Genomic DNA, 19,593 nt, shown 5'->3' with positions numbered 1-19,593 from the left:
ACACTCACACACCTTCGTATGTTCAAACACACAAGCTCTGCATTGTGGTGCGGCTCTCTGATTGTGTGTTCACTGTCAGAGAGGAACAAACTCAGTATTTACCGTCTGAATCAGAGCTGATGATGCTGATGATGGAGGAGGAGGAGGAGGAGGGGCCGGTCACTGTACTCACTTTGCTTTCTAATTAAAGCCTCAGATAACGAGAGGCAGAGCGAGGACGAGGACGAGAAAGTAACACATTTAAAGCTTCAGCAGCTTCAGAAAAGGTGAGTTATTTATTCCCTTTACAAAAGCTGGTGTCAGTAAGTCAGATCTGTATCACACAGCAGTTATTGATTGAAGGTGATTCAACAAAATAAATAATATATATTTAATCCCAACCTTCATGGACTACGGATGTTTGTAGCTCAAGAACATTTCTCATAGAAACGAGTTCATATTAGTAACTTTTTGTGTTTTAAGTGTATAATATTATTTGGTTTAGTTTACTGTTTATTAAGCAGGGAGCATGTGCAGAACACTTCAACACAATTAGCAGAATTAGCAGAGTTAGAATGAAGCAAATACAATAAAGCAATACAAAAGTAAACAAATGGCAAACAAGTCAAAGATTAATTTGACAAATATTTATCAGCAGTGAAATATAAATACTAAAAGTTTTTCATTTTTAGTACCAGATAGATCCGGCGTGTCCTGTTAAAACAAACAGCTCGGAGCCTCCTCCTCCTCCTCTGCAGTCCTTGTATTGGGTTTCATTCCTGCAGTTCTGACTGAATGAACGCTGATCAATTATTTACAGAGACGCTGAAGGTCAGGGGAGAAACCCCGAGAGACCCTTCAGCCCTGAAACAGACACTTCTGAGCCATGACCGAAGGACCAGACGAGACGAGAGCAAGAGGGACAATCTGGTCGAGGGGGACAGCTGAAGGTAGGACTGATCCAGATCACTCTGATGTTCTGAGTGTGAAATACTGGCATCTGATCAGCTGACGGCAGCAGTTAAATCCAGTCTTTACAGTTCAAATGCTTCAAACTGGTCTAAGTGGACAAAGTGAGGTTGCAAAACCAGCTGTGACGTCTGTCCAGAACAACATTTTATCACAATCCATCTGATAGTTGTTGAGATATTTACATCCAGACCAGTGACAGAGTATATAACGGACAGAGCTTCCAGGTCAGTGAAGCGAAGCCAATGTGGAAGTGTCTTAAACCTGCATTCTCTCTAACAGCCAGCAGGGGGCAGCTCCACTCTGATAGTATTGAGTCTTATGGAGAAGTTGATTTATGAGCTCAGTAAACAGTTTCCTGATGAGTTTCTGGTCTCAGTCTCTAGTTTCAGTCTTCTTCCATACAGCATGATGTTCATTTAGTAACTGATGGTCCCATTTAGAGTAAAACAGACCATAAAGCAGGGTATGCTTTAGGGCGGGGCTATCTTGTGATTGACAGTTCATTCTCAGTGAGTCCGTCCAACTCAATGCACCAAACTCAGATCAAACTGTCAAACAGTTAGGTTCACGTTGGGTCCGGATCAAAGTGGCGGACAGTGAGACATTGCACTGAGCCGCAAAAGTTGAGAGAAAATTCTAAAAGAATTCATAGCTTTTTACTAGATGAGACCATTAATGGGTTAAATCATTAATACACAAACTGTCTTTATGTGTCCATTTTTTAATTAGTCCAGTATGGTTTTGCTGGGTGACACAGTTCTGCACACTAACGGCATCAGTTGTTCCAAAACACGGGCTTGAATTTAAACCCTGAACCAAACGCTTCAACAGCTGGAACGGACAGCCGACCTGCTGCACAGAATGAATGGAGAGAGGTTTCCGGAAAGCTTCGTTAATGATTGAGGGGCTAATTGAGCGAAACATAGTCTTCATCAGCAGAACACCGGTGGTACATTCAGAACGAGCCTTTCCAAACTAATGACTGTGTTTTCTTTCCCCCCTTTGTCCCAGAAACTACCTTCTGCACACCAGAGACATGGGCCAGTATGAATACAGACAGAGATTAGACAGACAGACAGACATACAGACAGAGATTAGACAGATAGACAGACATACAGACAGAGATTAGACAGACAGACAAATCAGAGGAAGGACAAATGAAGGAAACCTCAGTGAGTGAGAAGACTTGAATCCGGTGAAGGAGCTGAGATGACGCCAGAGGAACCTGAACCGATCCAGTTCTGCTAGAAATAGCCTTCATCATGGGATTGAGCCAAATCTCCAACATCACTCCCGACATTGGCTTAGCGGCGGCGGCAGCGAGCAGCCATCCCAACACCTCTGGCACCTTGCCCACCTCGTCCCTCCCTCCATCGTCCTGCAGCATTGATGAGTCCTACAAGTACGTCTTCCTGCCTGTCTGCTACTCACTGACCTTCCTCTTCAGCCTCACCCTCAACTCGGTGGTGCTGCTGCGCTCCTGCCGCCACCACGGAAGTTGCTGCGGCGGCGGCGGCAGCAGCAGCAGCAGTGGGCGGCGGTGGAACACCTCATTGATCTACATGGTGAACCTGGCTACCACCGACCTCATGTACGGTCTGTCGCTGCCCTTCCTGGTGGCAAGCTACGTGCTGAGGGACCGCTGGGTGTTCGGGGACTTCATGTGCCGCCTCGTCCGCTTCCTCTTCTACTTCAACCTCTACTGCTCCATCTTCTTTCTCACCTGCATCTCCGTGCACAGGTAGGACGCTCCAGAAACCACTCTCTCCAGGAAGTTGTAATGTTGTGACAACAACAATTACCGCAAATTCAACCGAACGCTCAGTGACCTTGCAGTTGTGTCCAATCAACCCAACCTTTCCACATATTTGACCAATCCTAGCACTCCCCCGTACAAAACGTTGAGACTTATTTCACCAAACTACAAGAGATTTTATTCTTGCTGGTAAAACTTGCCATCGATTTTTTAAACCCTTCGAGTTTTTGGGGGATTGTTATGACCTAAAATGCCTGATTTCACAGCATCCTTTATAAAAAATTGCGATTTATCTTCTGATATTTTTCTGCATTTTTTTGCAATGAATAAATCTGTTGTAGTTTGGTGACGTATCGCTTAACATTTTGCACAGTTGACTGCTGTGATTGATGAAACTTGCGTGAAACTTCAATATTGGTCAAATTTGCGGTTGTTGCACAAAAGGGTTGTGTAGAATTCACAGGGATCAGTTGAATTAAAGAAAGAAAGGCCACAACATTCCCCAAAGAAAGCCAGTGAAATCCTGGAGCGAACGAGAAACATCACTTTCACTTTTGAGACATCTGAATTGGTTCAATTGTCACAAAAATAAGATGTTGATTTGTTTTGTCTTTATCCATTTTATGAGGTTTCTTTTGTTGTCTCTTCACTTACTGGCTGTTGCTACACATCCATTCTAGCTAATATGCAGTTTACGACAGTCGAGGTTACATCCGAATGTGGTGCAAATTTGAACCGAATTTACAGAAAATGTGCAAGTAAATGCAAAGATGGGAATTGATTCCTAATCAGTATTTTGTTTGGTCTATGCAACAGTTAAATTATCTGAACACAGAGTAGAAAGAATGATCTAATTTCTTTGTTCTTAGTCAAAGAAAAAATCTGAAGGTCAGATGTTTGAGTTTGACAGTCAACATGCAGGTATCGATCAAAGGAATTGATAAGCTCGGAGGCATACGATTTCAATGGATCAGCTGTTAAGAACCGGTTCTCAACTGGGACCCGATGGCCATGAACCATGGATCTAGTGTTTGGTTTGTCCGTTCTGGGATAGATATAAACGTCTCATTTTAAGGTAACAAAAACACAACAATTCTTATTTTCAGATTATTTTACACTAATGAAAACATACCGATGGATATTATATCACAGTAACGTTACACACTGGAGCGTTAATAAATCTACTGTTATGTGAATATCAGGAGTTATTAAGATAAACAGTTAAAAGAGCTCCAGTCAAAGGTCAAATGATGGAAAACAAGGTTGCAGCCTTATAAAATATATTGACTACGTTTCCATTGCAATTTGTTAGATTTAGTTTTTTATCAACACACCAACATTTCCACCTTAGCCAGCATAAAAACTTTTGGATTATTTTTTACATGCAAATTTAAAATGTGCAGAAAAAACTTCAACTGACACATTTAATCAGCTTTAGCAAGCTAGCTAATGAATATAAAGTCAAAATGTGCATTAACTCCATGAGTTGGTTGAAAACTGCCACCAGTGGACTTTTGTTCATATATTTTCCTGGTAATGTTAATTTTTGACGGCTCCCCAGTGTGCTGTTTGAACTTTGACTTGCTTACAGGGACATAGCATCGCTACAGAGGCTAATGTAGCATGCTAGCTGCCCGACCTTTGAGCCAACCAGGTTAGCAGCTGAAGTGTTTGACTTCAGAGACGAGTGAGCTTTAAGGTTTAGGTCCACAGCCCCCAACAGGACTGTTTCACACACACAGACCTACAATGGGTATGGAAGCTCATCAGGGACAAAACACTAGTCTGAATGTTAAGATTCAGGCTGGTGAAGAACACGACCATAGTGTACTCTAGAGCACTAAGGAACTCTATCAGTGCCTAAACTGACATTATGGAGTTTGTGTAAAACGAGCGATTTGGATGAATTTGGAGTAATTATTTCCTGTGAATGTTAATCAAAGATGAGTTTTCAGCAACTTTTTATACAATTCTCTGTCTGTGTTATGTTTTTTTTAAACATTTTTAATGATCATACAAAATGAAAAGGCTTCTTTTTTTCTTTTTTGGGTTGTTTTTACTTCTCTAATGCTGGATGAGGCAGTTTATCAGAGAGTAAAGGCTCTGATAAGTTATAACATAACCTGAGTTCAGTTCTTCAAAGTTTATATCTTAAATAATGATCTAAATCTAAATAATAACTATTTAATTTAGTTATTCTTCACAATGCTGACATATATCCCTACTGTGTGTTCCCGACCCCCAGGTTAGGGACCACTGCTCCAGACAGGGCAAAGGACAGCCACAGTGTACTCCATTAGCTTTTTCATTCATCTGAAAAACTTTAAAAGATGCAGAGCACATTTTAGAGGTGGCACCACTCCATGAAGTCCATGGTAAGACAGGAGTTGGTGCCAACAGACAAGATTCACTCAACACTGAAGGAAGATACTGTATCTCAGTGTGATAAAAGCTGGAAAACCAACCATTAAGTGACAAATAGTAATAATCTTTAATAATAAAGATGCATGCTGAATTCCTGCACTTGCAAATAAACAAGACGTGCTCATTTGTTTGTGAGCAGTTGAGCATCTGTAAAGATATGAGTACCGACTGATCTCTACACTCAACCTCCTCAAACAAGCGTCCATTTGGCTTTGCTTTACACAAACCCAAAGTAGAAACCAGCTGTAACTGTAACTATTCTTTGGTCATTTACACTATAAAGGGCGGTCTTAAAAATACTGAAGAAAATTCAGTTTCTTCAGTATATTGAGCTTGAAATAGAAACCCTCAACTGAGCACCTGAGACTCTTTATGTCCTCAAGTGTTGAGACTTTTACTTTGGCTTCAAACTCACCTCTGGTTGTCTGTCCACTGAGGACGTTTTATCCATGTGTCAGTCCCTCCAAGAAGTTGTACTGTACCGCAACTTTTCTGCAAATTCGACCAATAATTGTAGTTTTCTGCAATCAGTCCCCCCTGTGCAAAACATTGAGCCATATGTCATCACTACTTGTGATTTTATTCTCACAGGAACAGTTTCTAATGAAGTATACAACAAAGTATTACAGTTCGCCATTGACAATTTAATTTGATTCTATTTGTATAGGGCCCAAATCATGGGTTCAAACTCACCTCCGGTTGTCCATCCACAGGTACCTCGGGATCTGCCATCCGATGAGGACCATCACTCTGGAGAGCAAGCGAGTGGTGAAGGGGACCTGTGCATTGGTGTGGGTGGTGGTCTTCATCCTCACCTGTCCCATCTTCAGGTTCGCCCAGACGGGATACATGACGCGGCGAAGTGGCGGGGTTGTCGAGTCTGGAGGGGTGAGGGAAGACGGGAACAGTACCGGATCTCAGTTGGAGGACCAGGAGGGATACATGAACTGCTGGGACGACGCCATCGATAAGGAGTTTGCCGACTACGTCCCATACGGCATCGTCCTCCACCTCCTGGGCTTCTTTGTGCCCTTTGTCATCATCGCCTGGTGCTACTCGCAGGTGGTCAGGACGATATTTCAGACCCTGCGCTCCCCTCCCAGTTCGGTAGAGGGCGGGGAGGATGGTCCGGTGGGAGACGGGGCAACAGAAGGAGTCAGAGAGCGGGAGAGAACCTCGGTCTCCATCTCTGGATCGCAGTACTCGCACTACATCCGGCGGCGACGGAAATCCATAAAAACCATCGTAACCATCACATTGCTGTTTGCGCTCTGCTTCCTGCCCTTCCACGTGACCCGGACGCTGTTCCTGCTCCTGCGGCGGGGGCAGCTAGGCGGCTGCAAGGTCATGAAGACTGTCTCTATCTGCTACAAGGTCACTCGCCCTCTGGCTTCCTGCAACGCCTGGCTCAACGCCCTCCTCTACTTCCTGACAGGGGACAAGGGCACCCCCTGCTGCTGGCCAGCAGAACACAGCATCCGCAGAGACCGTCGCAGCGGCTCCCTCTGGTGGCCGCTAAAGATCCTGAAAAAGGAGGGAGTGGGAGAGGACGACCAGGAGGCAGCCGAGAAGGTCGATAGGGAAGTGCACATGGAAAACGAGTCCAAGTCTTCAAGGGTCATCTTCTAGAAGGTTTTAGTGTTGGTTTCTTTGTAAAAGACTTTAAACAGCATGTGATGCACCAGGCAAGATCCAGCAGTTAAACAAAAAACTGCTCAGTAGTAAGGTTGTCAAAAGTATGGATCCTTTTTCGATACCACGTTTTAAACAGTACAGTATAATTTGATAGTATCAAAACTATGGTAAAAATAGATCTACAATCAGAAATTTCAACCCAAGGCTGCACACATGTTGAAAAAAATTTCAATAGCTTGAAACGCACGTTGTTGCGTTCTTGTGGCACGAACTGCAGAAGGAAGTAGGCATTGTGTTGTTGATGGTGTTCATAAGGGGGAAAAATGCAAGAAACTGACAGAAAAATGCAAAAAGAAGCCCTGGCTTTTGAGTACTTTTGTTGATGGCAGCAGGAAAATGTAGCCTACATAAAAAAAATCTACATCAGTTTAAGTGTACAGTATATCTAGAATATTTTCATCACTTTACCTTGCCAGACAGCCCTTTCTGTGGGCATCTGAGCCCATTTTATCTATCAGTCTGTCCAGGGAGTTGCAATGTTGCGATTGCAACCAATAACGCAAATTCAACCAATCCCTGTGAATCCTGCAGAATTTTGTCCAGTCTCAGCAACTTTTCCTCCCAATCGTATTAGACCCTCCTGTGCAAAACACTAAACCACACATCATCAAACTAATAGAGATTTTTTTTCTCTCTGCAACAAGTTGCCTTAGATTTTGTAATGAATTATAAAAGGGTTTCACTTTCTCACACATTTTCATGCTCAAAACAATATCCATGAAATTGGGCATTTTAGGCTGCAACAATCCCTCCAAAAAGCCTGGAGGAACTTATCTGTCCTCTCCTTACAGCCACCAGACACCTTTGACAATTAAATTCAGTTTTATTTGTACAGCAGCCAGTCATAACAGATGTTATCTCAGGACACTTTTCAGATAATTAGATATAACTGGGTACCATCTGCATAACAATGAACATTCATGGAGTGATTCTGAATCACTTGCCTGGAGGAAGCATATATGAGGGGAATCGAACTGGTCCAAGTACAGAACCTTGAACCACTTTTATGGATGGAGTCTGGTGGCTTTGAAGAGATATAACAACTCGGTTTCGTATTAAATCGGGCAAATATTGTTTAAACTAGTACAGCACGACCCTTTTCCATCTGAATATTCACACGTCATCCGAATCACAACTGCCAACAAGCTATTTTGAGTTTTTTTGCGGTTTTCTGCCGTGCTATTTAAAGAGGTATCGCATATTGTTGTTTTATACTACTGTAGAAGTTTAAAACTCTGGTATCATGACAACCTTACTCAGTAGGGGTGGGTATTATTTTACATTTGTTTCGATGCTAGCCAAGTTGTCAAAAGAAAATGTTAATTAACGCCTGTTTCCACCCACTACTGTTGTGTGAATATGAGTTTAATGGTTGATGGAACTAATTCTCCAGTTGCTGCCATTAAACCACTGCAGAAGAACAGGACATTGAAAGAGCTCCAGTCAAGGGTCAAACGATGAAAAACATGAAGGAAATCAGATATTTCTGTTCAGATCTGATGACATAGACCAGTAGCTCCCAACCTTATTATTGGACGGAAACCGACAGATAATGATACCAAAACACGACCTAATAAATGTTGTTTAAACACAAGCAAATTCTCAATTTAAATTGGGAACCATTTGATCAAAGAATACATAAGCAACATTTTGAATCAGATATTCAATATACTGGATCAAGATAGAGATGGAAGGGTTGTAATCTGCAACTACACTGCTACAGGCAACTAAATCCTACACACTGGTCCTTTAAGAAAACTATATATGTCTCTTTTACCTTTTAACCATTCAACATAGACTAGCCTAGCATATAGCACATCTAAGTACAGGAAAGGAGGAAGTTGACCCTGAGGCTTGTTCAACTGTTATTGGAGCACAGAGCAAAAAAGGGGCAGGACTTAAGCCCAGTTTAGACCAAAGATTCCCAAGACAGTGTATCAGCAGCAACCTTCTGTACTTTTGTTCTAAGTGCTGGCTTCTCCTTTAGGCAGCTTACTAAAATATAGAATGAGTATAGTGAAAGTGTGTTTCTGGCTACTGCTGCTTTTTTTGTTGAAAAGATGAAAACTCATTAAAACGAGAGGGTGGAGAATTTGGAGCTGTCCATGGGTTCATTTTAAGGCTTGTGTTAAACAAATTGATGAGGTGACTGTCTGTCCTGGAACGTGTAATTAATAAATGTGATTCCTAAAAAGAGGCGGTACTCCCTTTTAAATGTCATGTAAAACCCATACTGGCAGCCATGTTACTGACCTGTCTGAATGTATTTCCTTCAAAGAGCAACAGTCCCTGCTTCATGTGTAGTTGTTGTTGTTGTTGTTGTTGTTGTTGTTGTTTTTTTGAGCTCAGGTCAGTCTGTGATGTCAGACCTCTTTTGTTTTTTTGACTGGTGTATTTTGATGTTTTGTGGCTCAATATCTGGATTAAAGTCTGTCGTTGACATCAGCTCTCTGTCCTCTGCCTCGTTCATGGTTAACGTGTGGATCCGTTCGGTCCCAGAAATCATTAATCAGCTGATAAGCAGATTTTATGTTTTGTTTTGTTTTTTTATTTGGTTTTTCATTTTTGTTCTCAGTTCAGTTTAGTTTTAGTTTCCAGAGTGGGTCTACTCGTTTCAGTTTAGATTTTATTCTCAAAAACTGTGTACTTTATATATACTGTATATTAATGTACTGTATATATATATGCTTTATACTTTATACCCCATAATATACTGATGTAAAAATATAAATAGTTGTACAGTACTACGGTGGACTGTAGTCCTGCATGTGATTTGTCCAGGTGGTGTTGCAGAACACAGCAACCCAGCAGAGGGTTAGCTGTGGTATAATAAATGTCAAACTGAGTCTCTGTTTCTTTACTTACAAATGTATTAAAACATGTAAAACTAGAATGTAATGAGCATTACGTAGACTGTATCACTGTAGGTACATTCAGCATTAATGTTAATTCATATTCTGAAATCACCAACAGATGAAGATTTAAAACTGACATTTTAATGGTTGTCTGAACTATCAGAGCCCATCAAAGGACTGGTGTTGAGCTTCGGCTATATACATTATGTGTTATTGATTACTTCCAACATAAAAACATTATTGATAAAGTACCTGCAGTAACTGGAAGTGACACTGACTGGATTCTGTCGATTTTATTTGTGCTGCGAAAACAAACCGAGTAAAAACGACTTCATCAAGAATGTTTTTAACTTACAAAACTGACTTTCTGTTACTTAAATGTTTGATGTAATCTGTTCCAACAATATGTTTGAGTTCAAATAACTTCTGTCATTACAGGGTAGGATCCCTTTAATATGCACACCCAAGTATTGGAGCAGAGTTTTAATGGGGATACCATGTGCTGCCACTAGATGGCACTCATGTGAAACCAATAATTCACTTTTTCAGCTTCAGTTTGGAAAATAAATCAATAATGTGAACAGCTTTTGGAATTTACTCAACATTTTTCAGAAACAACGTTGTGTCTCCTGCCAGCTGACTATTTGCTTCTCAAAAACACTCAATTGCTCAATATCTGATTTATTTTTCCATTTCATAATTCTCAGACTGTCATTAATATCAACAATCCATCACAGCCTCACTTCATACACAAATGTATATATCTATAGCAATAACTGCCCCTCTATTGTTTGTATATTGGGAACAAGTTTGCCCCACATCCTGTCACATTTCATTGGTTGCCCTTTAACATTGTACAGGATTGTTTCTGGGGGGCAATATGACAATAGTTCTGTCCACCATCGTTTTATTGAAGGTGGATGTTGGATTTCCACTTCATTAATGTACATTTTGTTGCTGCTGTCATTATTAATCATATTAGTTTCTTCTCCTCATTATTAATCTCTTTGAGCATTTCTGCTTCACCCAGAATAGATATTGGGGGGTCCAGTGTAATTACTGGCTGCAGTATTTCTGATATATGTTTATAACGGTTGTTCCAAAAAACTTCAATCTGTACATTTCCAAAACATGAGCACAAGGTCTGCATTATCTGAGTTACAACATATCTGGTTACTCATCTGGTTACAATATGTGAACTTTTGATAAGAACTGAGAGCCTTTCCGCTGCCACTAAGAAGAGTGATGGTGAAATTGGACAGCCTTGTTTTCTACCTCTGTTCACTGTAAAACGAGGGGAAGAACCACCTGATAAAGATATTGAGCTGTTGCTGTCGTGATAAAAGCATTTCATTACGTTTCTGAAATTCTCTCTAAAGCCACTCAGTTCCAAAGATCTGTTCTACCACATCAACAGCTTTATACAAATACAGACAAAGAATAAAGCCATCATCATTGATATAATCACTGTATTCAAGCAGGTCTAGGACTCGGTGCTCGTTGTTATACATTGATCAACCTCTCATAAATCCTGACTGGGTGTCACTGAGGGTTTGGGAAAGTCCTTCTTTGAGACAATTTGTATATATGAGAGTCAGTATTTAGTAATCATTGTTGAGGACAGCGAGAGAGACAGAGACAGTCTTAATAATAATAATAACAATAATATCAGTGATATAAACAATGACAGTCAAGCAGGACCATGGCAGGAGGCTCCACCAGGATCCATGATACTGTCTTTGTCTTTGGAGGTTTTGAATATTATGGTATGGCAAAAATCAAAGATGGCTGCCAATTTTCATACTTTTTTCAAATTATATATATTAATAGCTACAGAATGGCTGCTATGCTGAGGAAGAAATTGTTTTCATTTTAATTCCTAACTTTGTACAATGTCCTGAGTATTGTGATTAAGGGAAGGTGTTTATTATTTATTGTATTTCATATACAGTATTTTGGTACCAATTGATCAAGCACACAAGCAGGCCAACAAAAGGGTGAAAGGAGTTGGTAGCATAATTGGTCTGATAGAGAACCCTGAGATGTTGGAACGTTGGGTTGTGACTGGCCCGGAAATCAGCCGTGTCATTGAGCAGTTTATCACTGTAGATGACAACGAAGATTGTGAAGAACGTCCTCATCATGAGGAAGGATCTGCATCTCAGCTTCGATTTCAACGGCATGTGAAAGACCTGATGGAGGTCTTGCTGGGCAATGGAAATCCCTTTGAGGAGGTCAGTAAAGACCTGGTTACATTAGACAACAAGGTGTGTGAGTCTGCAGCTGCTGCTGTATCTGTCAAGTGAAACAACTTATTGTTGTTCCATGAGAGGAAAACACAGAAGAAGACCGGGAGTAAGCTGAGAATGCAGCACTTTAAACATCACTCTGAGCTTTATGGGAAAGCTTTTATTGTGCTAGACAGCCGTGGGGGGGATTTGGAAGGGTTCTTCCGTCACAAATCTTCCCCATACCCACCTGCATTGTCATCTGAAGGAGCACTCAACTCTTGTACCAAGTCAGATTTGTTGGTATACATCATGGAAGCCAGTACGAGTAGCAACATTTCTATAGATGACAAGTTAGTTGTGCCAGGTGTTTATGACTTCATTGTCATTGATGGTGGAGTGCTAATACATTCTCTTCCTGGCACAAGTGTCCAAGGGAAGACCTTCGACTCATATTTTGGCAAGGTATTCTGCCCAAGAGTTCACCATGACTTAAAACGATCAACAAGAGTAGACATCATCTGGGACCAGTATCATGAACTAACAATCAAAGGAGGCACAAGGGAAAAGCGAGGAACGGGCACCCGACAATGTGTATCTGGTATGGCCAAAATCCCAGGAGATTGGCAGAAGTTTCTGGCAAGCATTGGCAACAAGAAAGAGCTGTTCTCATTCCTTTCAAATAAGTTGTTAACAGATGGACAGTTCCCAGATGACAAGGATGTCTATGTCACTGCAGCTGATCAAGTCCACCATGTTGGAAACGGTCAACCAATGGATCAATGCAACCATGAGGAAGCTGATACTCCTGTCTTAGTACATCTCCTCCACGCCCTCCAAACATCATCACTTGGGTTGGTGCATACTGGAGACACAGATGTGGTTGTAATCCTTCTGAGTAATTTTCATCACATCAAGACTGTGAATGCAGCTGCCGAAATCTGGATCACCTTTAAAGCTGGAAAGATAACCAGAATGATATCCCTGAACACAATCGCCACAAACGTAGGCATGACAACATGCAAAGCCATGGCTCTCTTCCACACATTCACTGGATCAGACAGCACATCTTCCTTTAAGTTCAAGGGCAAGCGATCCTGCTGCAAGTTGATGCACAAAGTGCCATTCCCCATGGAAGAATTTGCAGCGATTGTCGACACTCCATTCCAAACATTACCAAGGATGAAAAAAGTGGCGGCAAAATTGGTCTGTCGGCTGTATTCCAATGAGGAGAATGAGGAGAATGATGTTGATCTTCTCTGAATGAGGCTATTTTCACAGAAGGCTAGGGATGTGGAGAGAATTCCCCCCAACGAGTGATGCTTTGGATCAACATCTCATAAGGAGTGTCTTCCAAGCAAGCATCTGGACGACAGCCCAAAGGTATGCATCTGTATTTGTGTATTGTATATATATTGTATGAAAATGTCCCCAAACCCACTGATGGAAAGAAGAGGACGGCAAGCTGCTTCCCATTTGGACCACGCTGCTCCTTGCCAAAGATGTATTGAATCTGGATGTGAAGTGCACTTGTAAAAGTACTTGTTCAAGTAGGCCTACCAGCTCTTGGTGCAAGTGCATGAAAGCAAAGTTGAAGTGTACACGTCTGTGCAAGTGCAAGTGTGAGAACTAGTAGGAACATAGTCATTTCCAGTACTGCCATGTACATGGGATTTGTTAGTCAATTTAACTATTGAACAAGGAGTTATTCAAGCAAATGTTTAAGCTGTTACTCACCACCTTTTTGTGGTACAGTTGAAAGATTATTAAAAAATTATACTGTATTGTAGAGTCTGTGACTGCATGTTTATATTATAAGATTATTAAAAAAACACCTGTTTTACATCACCGGGCCTATGATTTTCTGTCTATTTTTGAAGTTATGCTCTGATACTGAACAAAATATGGCTTATATCGGCCATATGCTAGAAATATCAGTTGCTACTCCTGATCCTTAATCAATACATACTTATTATGTTCAGATCGGATAATCTAATCAACAGTTACCATATTCTGTTAGGGCTGGTGGTGGCTCGGGAGCCGTCACGTCCCCTACAGGGCCATTTTTTGATCGGCTTGCTTGACCCTCGAACCAAAATTGTTCTATAGACCCTTACAATCAATTTAGAAGTGAAAACAAAACTTTTGCATCAATTTGAAATGAAAATGAGAAATTACCCATACACGGAACCCCACTATAAATGAAGCTCCTCGAGGGGCTGTCAGTGTTTTAGAGCCCGAGCTTTGGTTCGCCCTTTGGTCTGATTCTAAACTCTTATTCTACAGCACTGAATCCAAAGCACAAGTCAGACTCAGCCACTAAAGGTGTGATTGTTAAAGGTCCTCACAATGTGAGTCGGTTGGGTCTTTATCTCTGCTGTCCGTCACAGGTGAGCTCTCTGATATAATCGATGGGACTCAAACAACCGGTTGGATGAAAGGGAGGAGAGTCTGCTGTAAGACAGGAAGCTACCTACAGAATCACAGCAGGACGTCGGACATGATTCCAACCAATGAAAGACTTTCTGACAGAGACCTGAGCTCTTCCACCAGACTCCTTTCATAAAAACACTCATTTTAGCTCCCAGAACTCTGTGTGTGTTATTATGTGACTCTGGTGATTCAAATGGCTGACAGACACTGTATCTTTATTGATGATATTGATCCTGTATTGACAGTCAGACTGTGGACATATGAAGGCCTTTAGCTCGTGTTTCTAGTGTTACGTGTTGTTATGAACACGTTAGGAATTGTTAAAATGTGATATTTCTTAAAGGGAGTTTGGTGCAGGGAGCTTTTAGTTGAATTCAAACTGCTGATATAATATCTGTGTTTAACTGAAAATTAGATCCTCAAACTCAAATAAAACTAATATCCGTGTTTCAGACGATTAAGTGTTTTAACTTCCACTGGTTTGATTCAAATCTGCACAACCTCAGCTGTTCTATAAGTCAATAAACTGTCTAATTGATAAAAGAATGGAAATTATCATTTCTTTATCATCAAATAAAATAAATTAAAACAAACAATAATTTAAAAGATTTTTAAATGCAGAAACATGAATGTGAATGTAACCAGCTGGACTTCTGCACAGATTCTAACGCTGTAAAATTTCATGAGAATGAAGTTCTCTCTCTCTCTCTCTCTTTTTCTCTCTGTCTCTCTCTCTGTGTCTCTCTCTCTCTTTTTCTCTCTGTCTCTCTCCGTCTGTCTCTCTCTCTCTCTCTCTCTCTCTCTCTCTCTCTCTCTCTCTCTCTCTCTCTCTCTCTCCCACCCACCTAGAGGGTCTGTCCGAGGTTTCTGCCTCTTAACAGGCAGTTTTTCCTTGCCGCTGTCTCCAAGGTCTTGCTCATGGTGGTACTGTTGGGTCTCTGTAAATAATGTTATAAAGAGTTCGGTCTAGACCTGCTCTATTTGAAAAGTGTCCTGAGACAACTTCTGTTATGAATTGGTGCTATACAAATAAAATTGAATTGAATTGAATTGAATTCTGTCTCTATAATAATCAGTGTGTGTGAGCAGAGAGTGAACGGGTTGTAGTGTAGCTTTGTTCCTTTGCTGCCTGTAGACTGATTTCTATGTGTTTCTATTCATTTAAAAGATTTATAAATGCAGAAACATGAACGTGGATGTAACCAGCTGAACTTCTGCACAGATTCTAACACTGTAAAAACCTGTTTCATGAAGTTTCACATTCCTGCTTTGAGCTTCACGTTTGATGAGAAGCCAGCAGGTGATGGTTCAAATGTTCCTTCAATCTGATGTCGGTCTGATCAATCACTGCTGAACCAGTTCAACCAGGTTCCTCTCCGATGGTTGTCTGAGGACACTGGATCTGATCTGAAGCCTTTAATGTTTTTAATGTTTGACCAAAGGGTAAATCAGTGTCACCATCAGTCTGCTGTGGATGGACAAATGTGTGTGACAGCTGACGCTCCATCCAGGTTCTCATTGGACCACTTTTACTAAGGATGCTGCCACTCCTCTGGGTGCGGTTTTAATGAATTTCCCTGTTGAGATCAGAGATCAGTTCTCTGTGCTGCAGCTCACACTGAAGACTTCTAAATCAGTCCCGAGTCTGAGCATGACGAGCCATTTCAACCGGAGAGGACACAACCTCGTGTTTAAAGGTCTGCACTTGAAACTGAAGGATTTGAGAAAGAAAGCAGAAGAAGAAGGTTGGAAAAACCGGTACCTCTTCAAAGACCACATCCCAGCGTACCCCCGACCAGAGTTTCATGTGTCTCATCTGAAACACGACACCGACCAAGCTGGATTACGTGGGATCAGGAGGGACGGTGGCTTTAGGAACCCGGCTGATGGCTCTCTGCTGTGGTGGAGTCTGGTTGTGGGATCTGATGAGATAAGGTCCGCTGAGAGGAGGCTCCTGGAGACCACCTACCCAGACCGGACAGAGGAGCAGGCCCAGAAGCAGCAGAGCTTCCTGGAGAAGTTTGCAACTTCCCCGGCCTTCATGAAGTCCTCCAGGCTGGGCTCGTACCGCTTCACCTTCCCCCTGGAGGAGGTTCTGAAGGCCTACAGAGACCAGGTACTGAGGGTCAGATTGGGGTTTATCAGGGTCAGTCAAGGATTGTTGTGGCCTAAAAGTCCTGATTTCACAGCAGCTTCTGTAAAACACTGTGTCGCATGTTGTGATGCTTTTTATGCATTTTTAAGATACAAATTAGAGAAATGAAAGGAAAACCCTCTTTTCACTGTTCAGAGAATTTGATGGTCAAAATGGTGCCATCTGCTGGACAACTATTGGTGCTGCGTCTGTAGATGGATAATGACTGATCGATAAAGACTTCACTATGAATTAATTTTTACATAAAAAAACATTATTATTATTATTATCATTATTATTATTATTATTATTATTATTATTATTATTATTAGTGGTTTTGGTTGCTTTTTAAAAAAAACACTTTTTAAACAAACTACTTACTGTCTCCAGTTTTGTTCCGGTGCTCAACCCGTCATGAGGGTGTTCAGGACCATCCTGTACAAACAGGAAGTGATGTACGCGGTGCTGGTCCACAGCCCGGCCAATCAGCAGCTGTTCTCAGACCTTCCTCTGCTGACTGACGACCCAAACTCTGTGTGCACTTACAGAGACGGACACTTCATCTGGAGGTCTGAGGCCATGTGTGAGACACACAGGTAGGAACTGAGCACTGAGGTTCTGTAACACCTGCTGTCTGCTTCCTGTCTGGTTGTCCTGTTGCTGACTGTTATCTTCTGCCTGACGTTGCTTCCTCTCTCCACTGATCCCACCAAAATATCTGTACGTTTACAGGTTCTTCCTGTGTATGTTTTATAAACATGGAAATATTCATTCAATTACACAAATATAGTGTGAATTCACACCAATCATCAATCCACAATCATAAAAATAATGCTTATTTAAAGAAAATGTACTTTTTTTCACATAAAAAGTTTAAAATATATTTTTTCGCCAGAGAAAGAGAAAAATCAAATAATAACAGCACTCTGCTGTAAGCCTGATTATTTGTATTATAACAGTGTTCCCCTGTATTTATAGCTCATTGCATCGTTTTTACAGTGTAAATATATTTAATTAAACATTAAGAAGACAAAATATTACACAAGATTTTATGCGAAATTAAAGATAAAAACTAGAAAATGACCAGAATATTGTTTTTTACAGTGCACATTAGATCCCCCAGCTGCTGTTTCCAGCTGTTGTTTCCAGCTGTAGTTTCCAGCTGTTGTTTCCAGCTGTAGTTTCCAGCTGTAGTTTCCAGCTGTTGTTTCCAGCTGTTGTTTCCAGCTGTTGTTTCCAGCTGTTGTTTCCAGCTGTTGTTTCCAGCCTTCTGCCTTTCAATCTGTCAATGATGTGTAACACAGCTGAAACGAGAACGTTGAAATATTTCCTGTTTCTGTCAGATATAAGTTGGTCCACAGACAATATGAAGAGCAGATGGTGGTGAGGGAGGCGTGTAAACCTCACCAGTTCTATGTTTGGGATAATGTGGGCGTGGTCCTGCATGTGGACAGACAGGTACGACGTGTTTTTATCTGACTGTGATCAAACAAAGCTGCCCTTTATATTTACATTTCTACCAAATGTATGGAAATGTCCCAACACACCTTTGTCTGGGACGTTTCTATACAACCAGAGTTAACTTCCTCTAATCACAGTCTACATCCACTGTTAGCTCGTCATCTTCTTCTGTTCTGGTTCTGATCCTGGTTCTGGTTCTGGTTGTGGTTCTTGTTCTGGTTCTGGTTCTGGTTCTGGTTCTTGTTCTGGTTCTGGTTCTGGTTCTTGTTCTGGTTCTGGTTCTTGTTCTTGTTCTTGTTCTGGTTCTGGTTCTGGCTCTGTTCAGCTTGTGGTTGTGTTCAGGTTGTGGTTCAGGTTGTGGTTCTGTTTCAGGTTCTGCAGTTTGATGCTGGGCGACTGAGGGAGAACCTGACGTTCTGTGATAAAGGACCAGTTACAGTGAAGGGTTCTCCTCATGATCCGTTTGTAGGAGCTGCAGAGATTGTTAAAGAGCTGTGGCCAAACTGTCTCTCTCCACTAAAGAGAGCTGTGTGTTTGTCTTTTTATACATTTATCTGATCAATGTAGTTTTTAACTGTCAATCCCCATTAATGCTAACTGTACAAACACAACTTTATTATCAATGTACAAACACAACTTTATTATCACTGTACAAACACACAACTTTATTATCACTGTACAAACACAACTTTATTAACACATTACAAACACACAACTTTATTAACACATTACAAACACAACTTTATTAACACTGTATAAACACAACTGTATTATCACTGTACAAACACACAACTTTATTATCATGAGATGTATGAATGAGCCCATCTCTGTCTTGCAATTCCAGCATGTGTTGGTACTTATTAGTCCTACTTTGAAAATTCTACATGGTTTCCAGTAATACCGGTGTAAAATTTTATATTGAGTCAATTTACCTTTAGTTTCTTTGATATAGTTACCATTATCAGCCACAATTTGATTCCATGTATCTTCATCAATCTGACAATTAAGGACCCTCTGCCAGATTAACCTCAAATCGTTATGTGTAGATCTTTTGTTGTGTTTATCTTCTGATCACAAACTCTGTCAGAATTTTATGTAATTTATAATTAATTAATGATCAATAAAACGTGTGTGCATTAATGAAAGACACCGGAGACCATCCAGACTATTGATTGGTTCAGTACAAGTACCTCCAACTTTACTCTCCACCGCTGCTGTCCTCTGAGTGACTGATGGTTTCAGGACAAAGGATCACGTGCTGCAACCTGCTGGTCCTCGCTGGAGTTTAAATTCATTCTGAGTAACCAGTGACCCAGTTCACATGTACTGAAGTACTGCAACTGACACAACCAGTGTGTTATAATACACTCACACTGTGAAATGTCTCTGTCTTTACCTCTGTTCTGTCTCTCTCTCTCTCTCTCTTTCTCTCTCCCTGGCTCACCTAGAGCCGAAGAGTCTGTCCTAGGTTTCTGCCTCTTAAAGGAAGTTTTTCCTTGCCGCTGTCTCCAAGGTCTTGCTCATGGTGGTACTGTTGGGTCTCTGTAATTAATATTATAAAGAGTTCGGTCTAGACCTGCTCTATTTGAAAAGTGTCCTGAGATAACTTCTGTTATGAATTGGCGCTATACAAATAAAATTGAATTGAATTGAGAT

At 41.1% G+C, this 19,593-nt stretch overlaps 2 protein-coding genes across 3 annotated transcripts; both read left to right on the top strand.

Moving 5' to 3' along the window:
- The first annotated feature begins 117 nt into the window (after positions 1 to 117).
- On the top strand, positions 118 to 9,271 carry LOC127360486 (P2Y purinoceptor 6). Its single transcript, XM_051394923.1, has 4 exons — positions 118 to 266; positions 800 to 929; positions 1,963 to 2,692; positions 5,845 to 9,271. Exons 3-4 carry the CDS (start codon positions 2,214 to 2,216, stop codon positions 6,758 to 6,760), a joined length of 1,395 nt encoding a protein of 464 aa, XP_051250883.1. The 5' UTR covers positions 118 to 266; positions 800 to 929; positions 1,963 to 2,213; the 3' UTR covers positions 6,761 to 9,271.
- A 6,662-nt stretch (positions 9,272 to 15,933) lies between these two features.
- On the top strand, positions 15,934 to 19,590 carry LOC127360488 (uncharacterized). Of its 2 annotated transcripts, XM_051394926.1 has the most exons (4): positions 15,934 to 16,458; positions 16,867 to 17,072; positions 17,820 to 17,934; positions 18,310 to 19,590. In XM_051394926.1, exons 1-4 carry the CDS (start codon positions 15,994 to 15,996, stop codon positions 18,493 to 18,495), a joined length of 972 nt encoding a protein of 323 aa, XP_051250886.1. In that variant the 5' UTR covers positions 15,934 to 15,993; the 3' UTR covers positions 18,496 to 19,590. The 2 variants fall into 2 exon arrangements, with proteins under 2 accessions (XP_051250886.1, XP_051250887.1); XM_051394927.1 differs by lacking the exon at positions 17,820 to 17,934 and having other exon boundaries at positions 15,935 to 16,458; positions 18,310 to 18,482.
- Positions 19,591 to 19,593: the final 3 nt, after the last annotated feature.

This window comes from Dicentrarchus labrax, unplaced genomic scaffold (assembly GCF_905237075.1).
Source record: "Dicentrarchus labrax unplaced genomic scaffold, dlabrax2021, whole genome shotgun sequence".
Classification (NCBI taxonomy): Eukaryota; Metazoa; Chordata; class Actinopteri; family Moronidae; genus Dicentrarchus; species Dicentrarchus labrax.
This window is presented reverse-complemented; position numbering and strand designations above follow the sequence as displayed.

Bases quoted from the DNA above. Each gene is read 5' to 3' on its own strand.
- LOC127360488 (XM_051394926.1), top strand. From the start codon at position 15,994: ATGACGAGCCATTTCAACCGGAGAGGACACAACCTCGTGTTTAAAGGT. The intron at 17,073-17,819 runs GTAGGAACTGAG...TGTTTCTGTCAG, and splicing joins GCCATGTGTGAGACACACAG to ATATAAGTTGGTCCACAGAC. The intron at 17,935-18,309 runs GTACGACGTGTT...GTTCTGTTTCAG, and splicing joins TCCTGCATGTGGACAGACAG to GTTCTGCAGTTTGATGCTGG.
- LOC127360486 (XM_051394923.1), top strand. From the start codon at position 2,214: ATGGGATTGAGCCAAATCTCCAACATCACTCCCGACATTGGCTTAGCG. The intron at 2,693-5,844 runs GTAGGACGCTCC...GTCCATCCACAG, and splicing joins ACCTGCATCTCCGTGCACAG to GTACCTCGGGATCTGCCATC.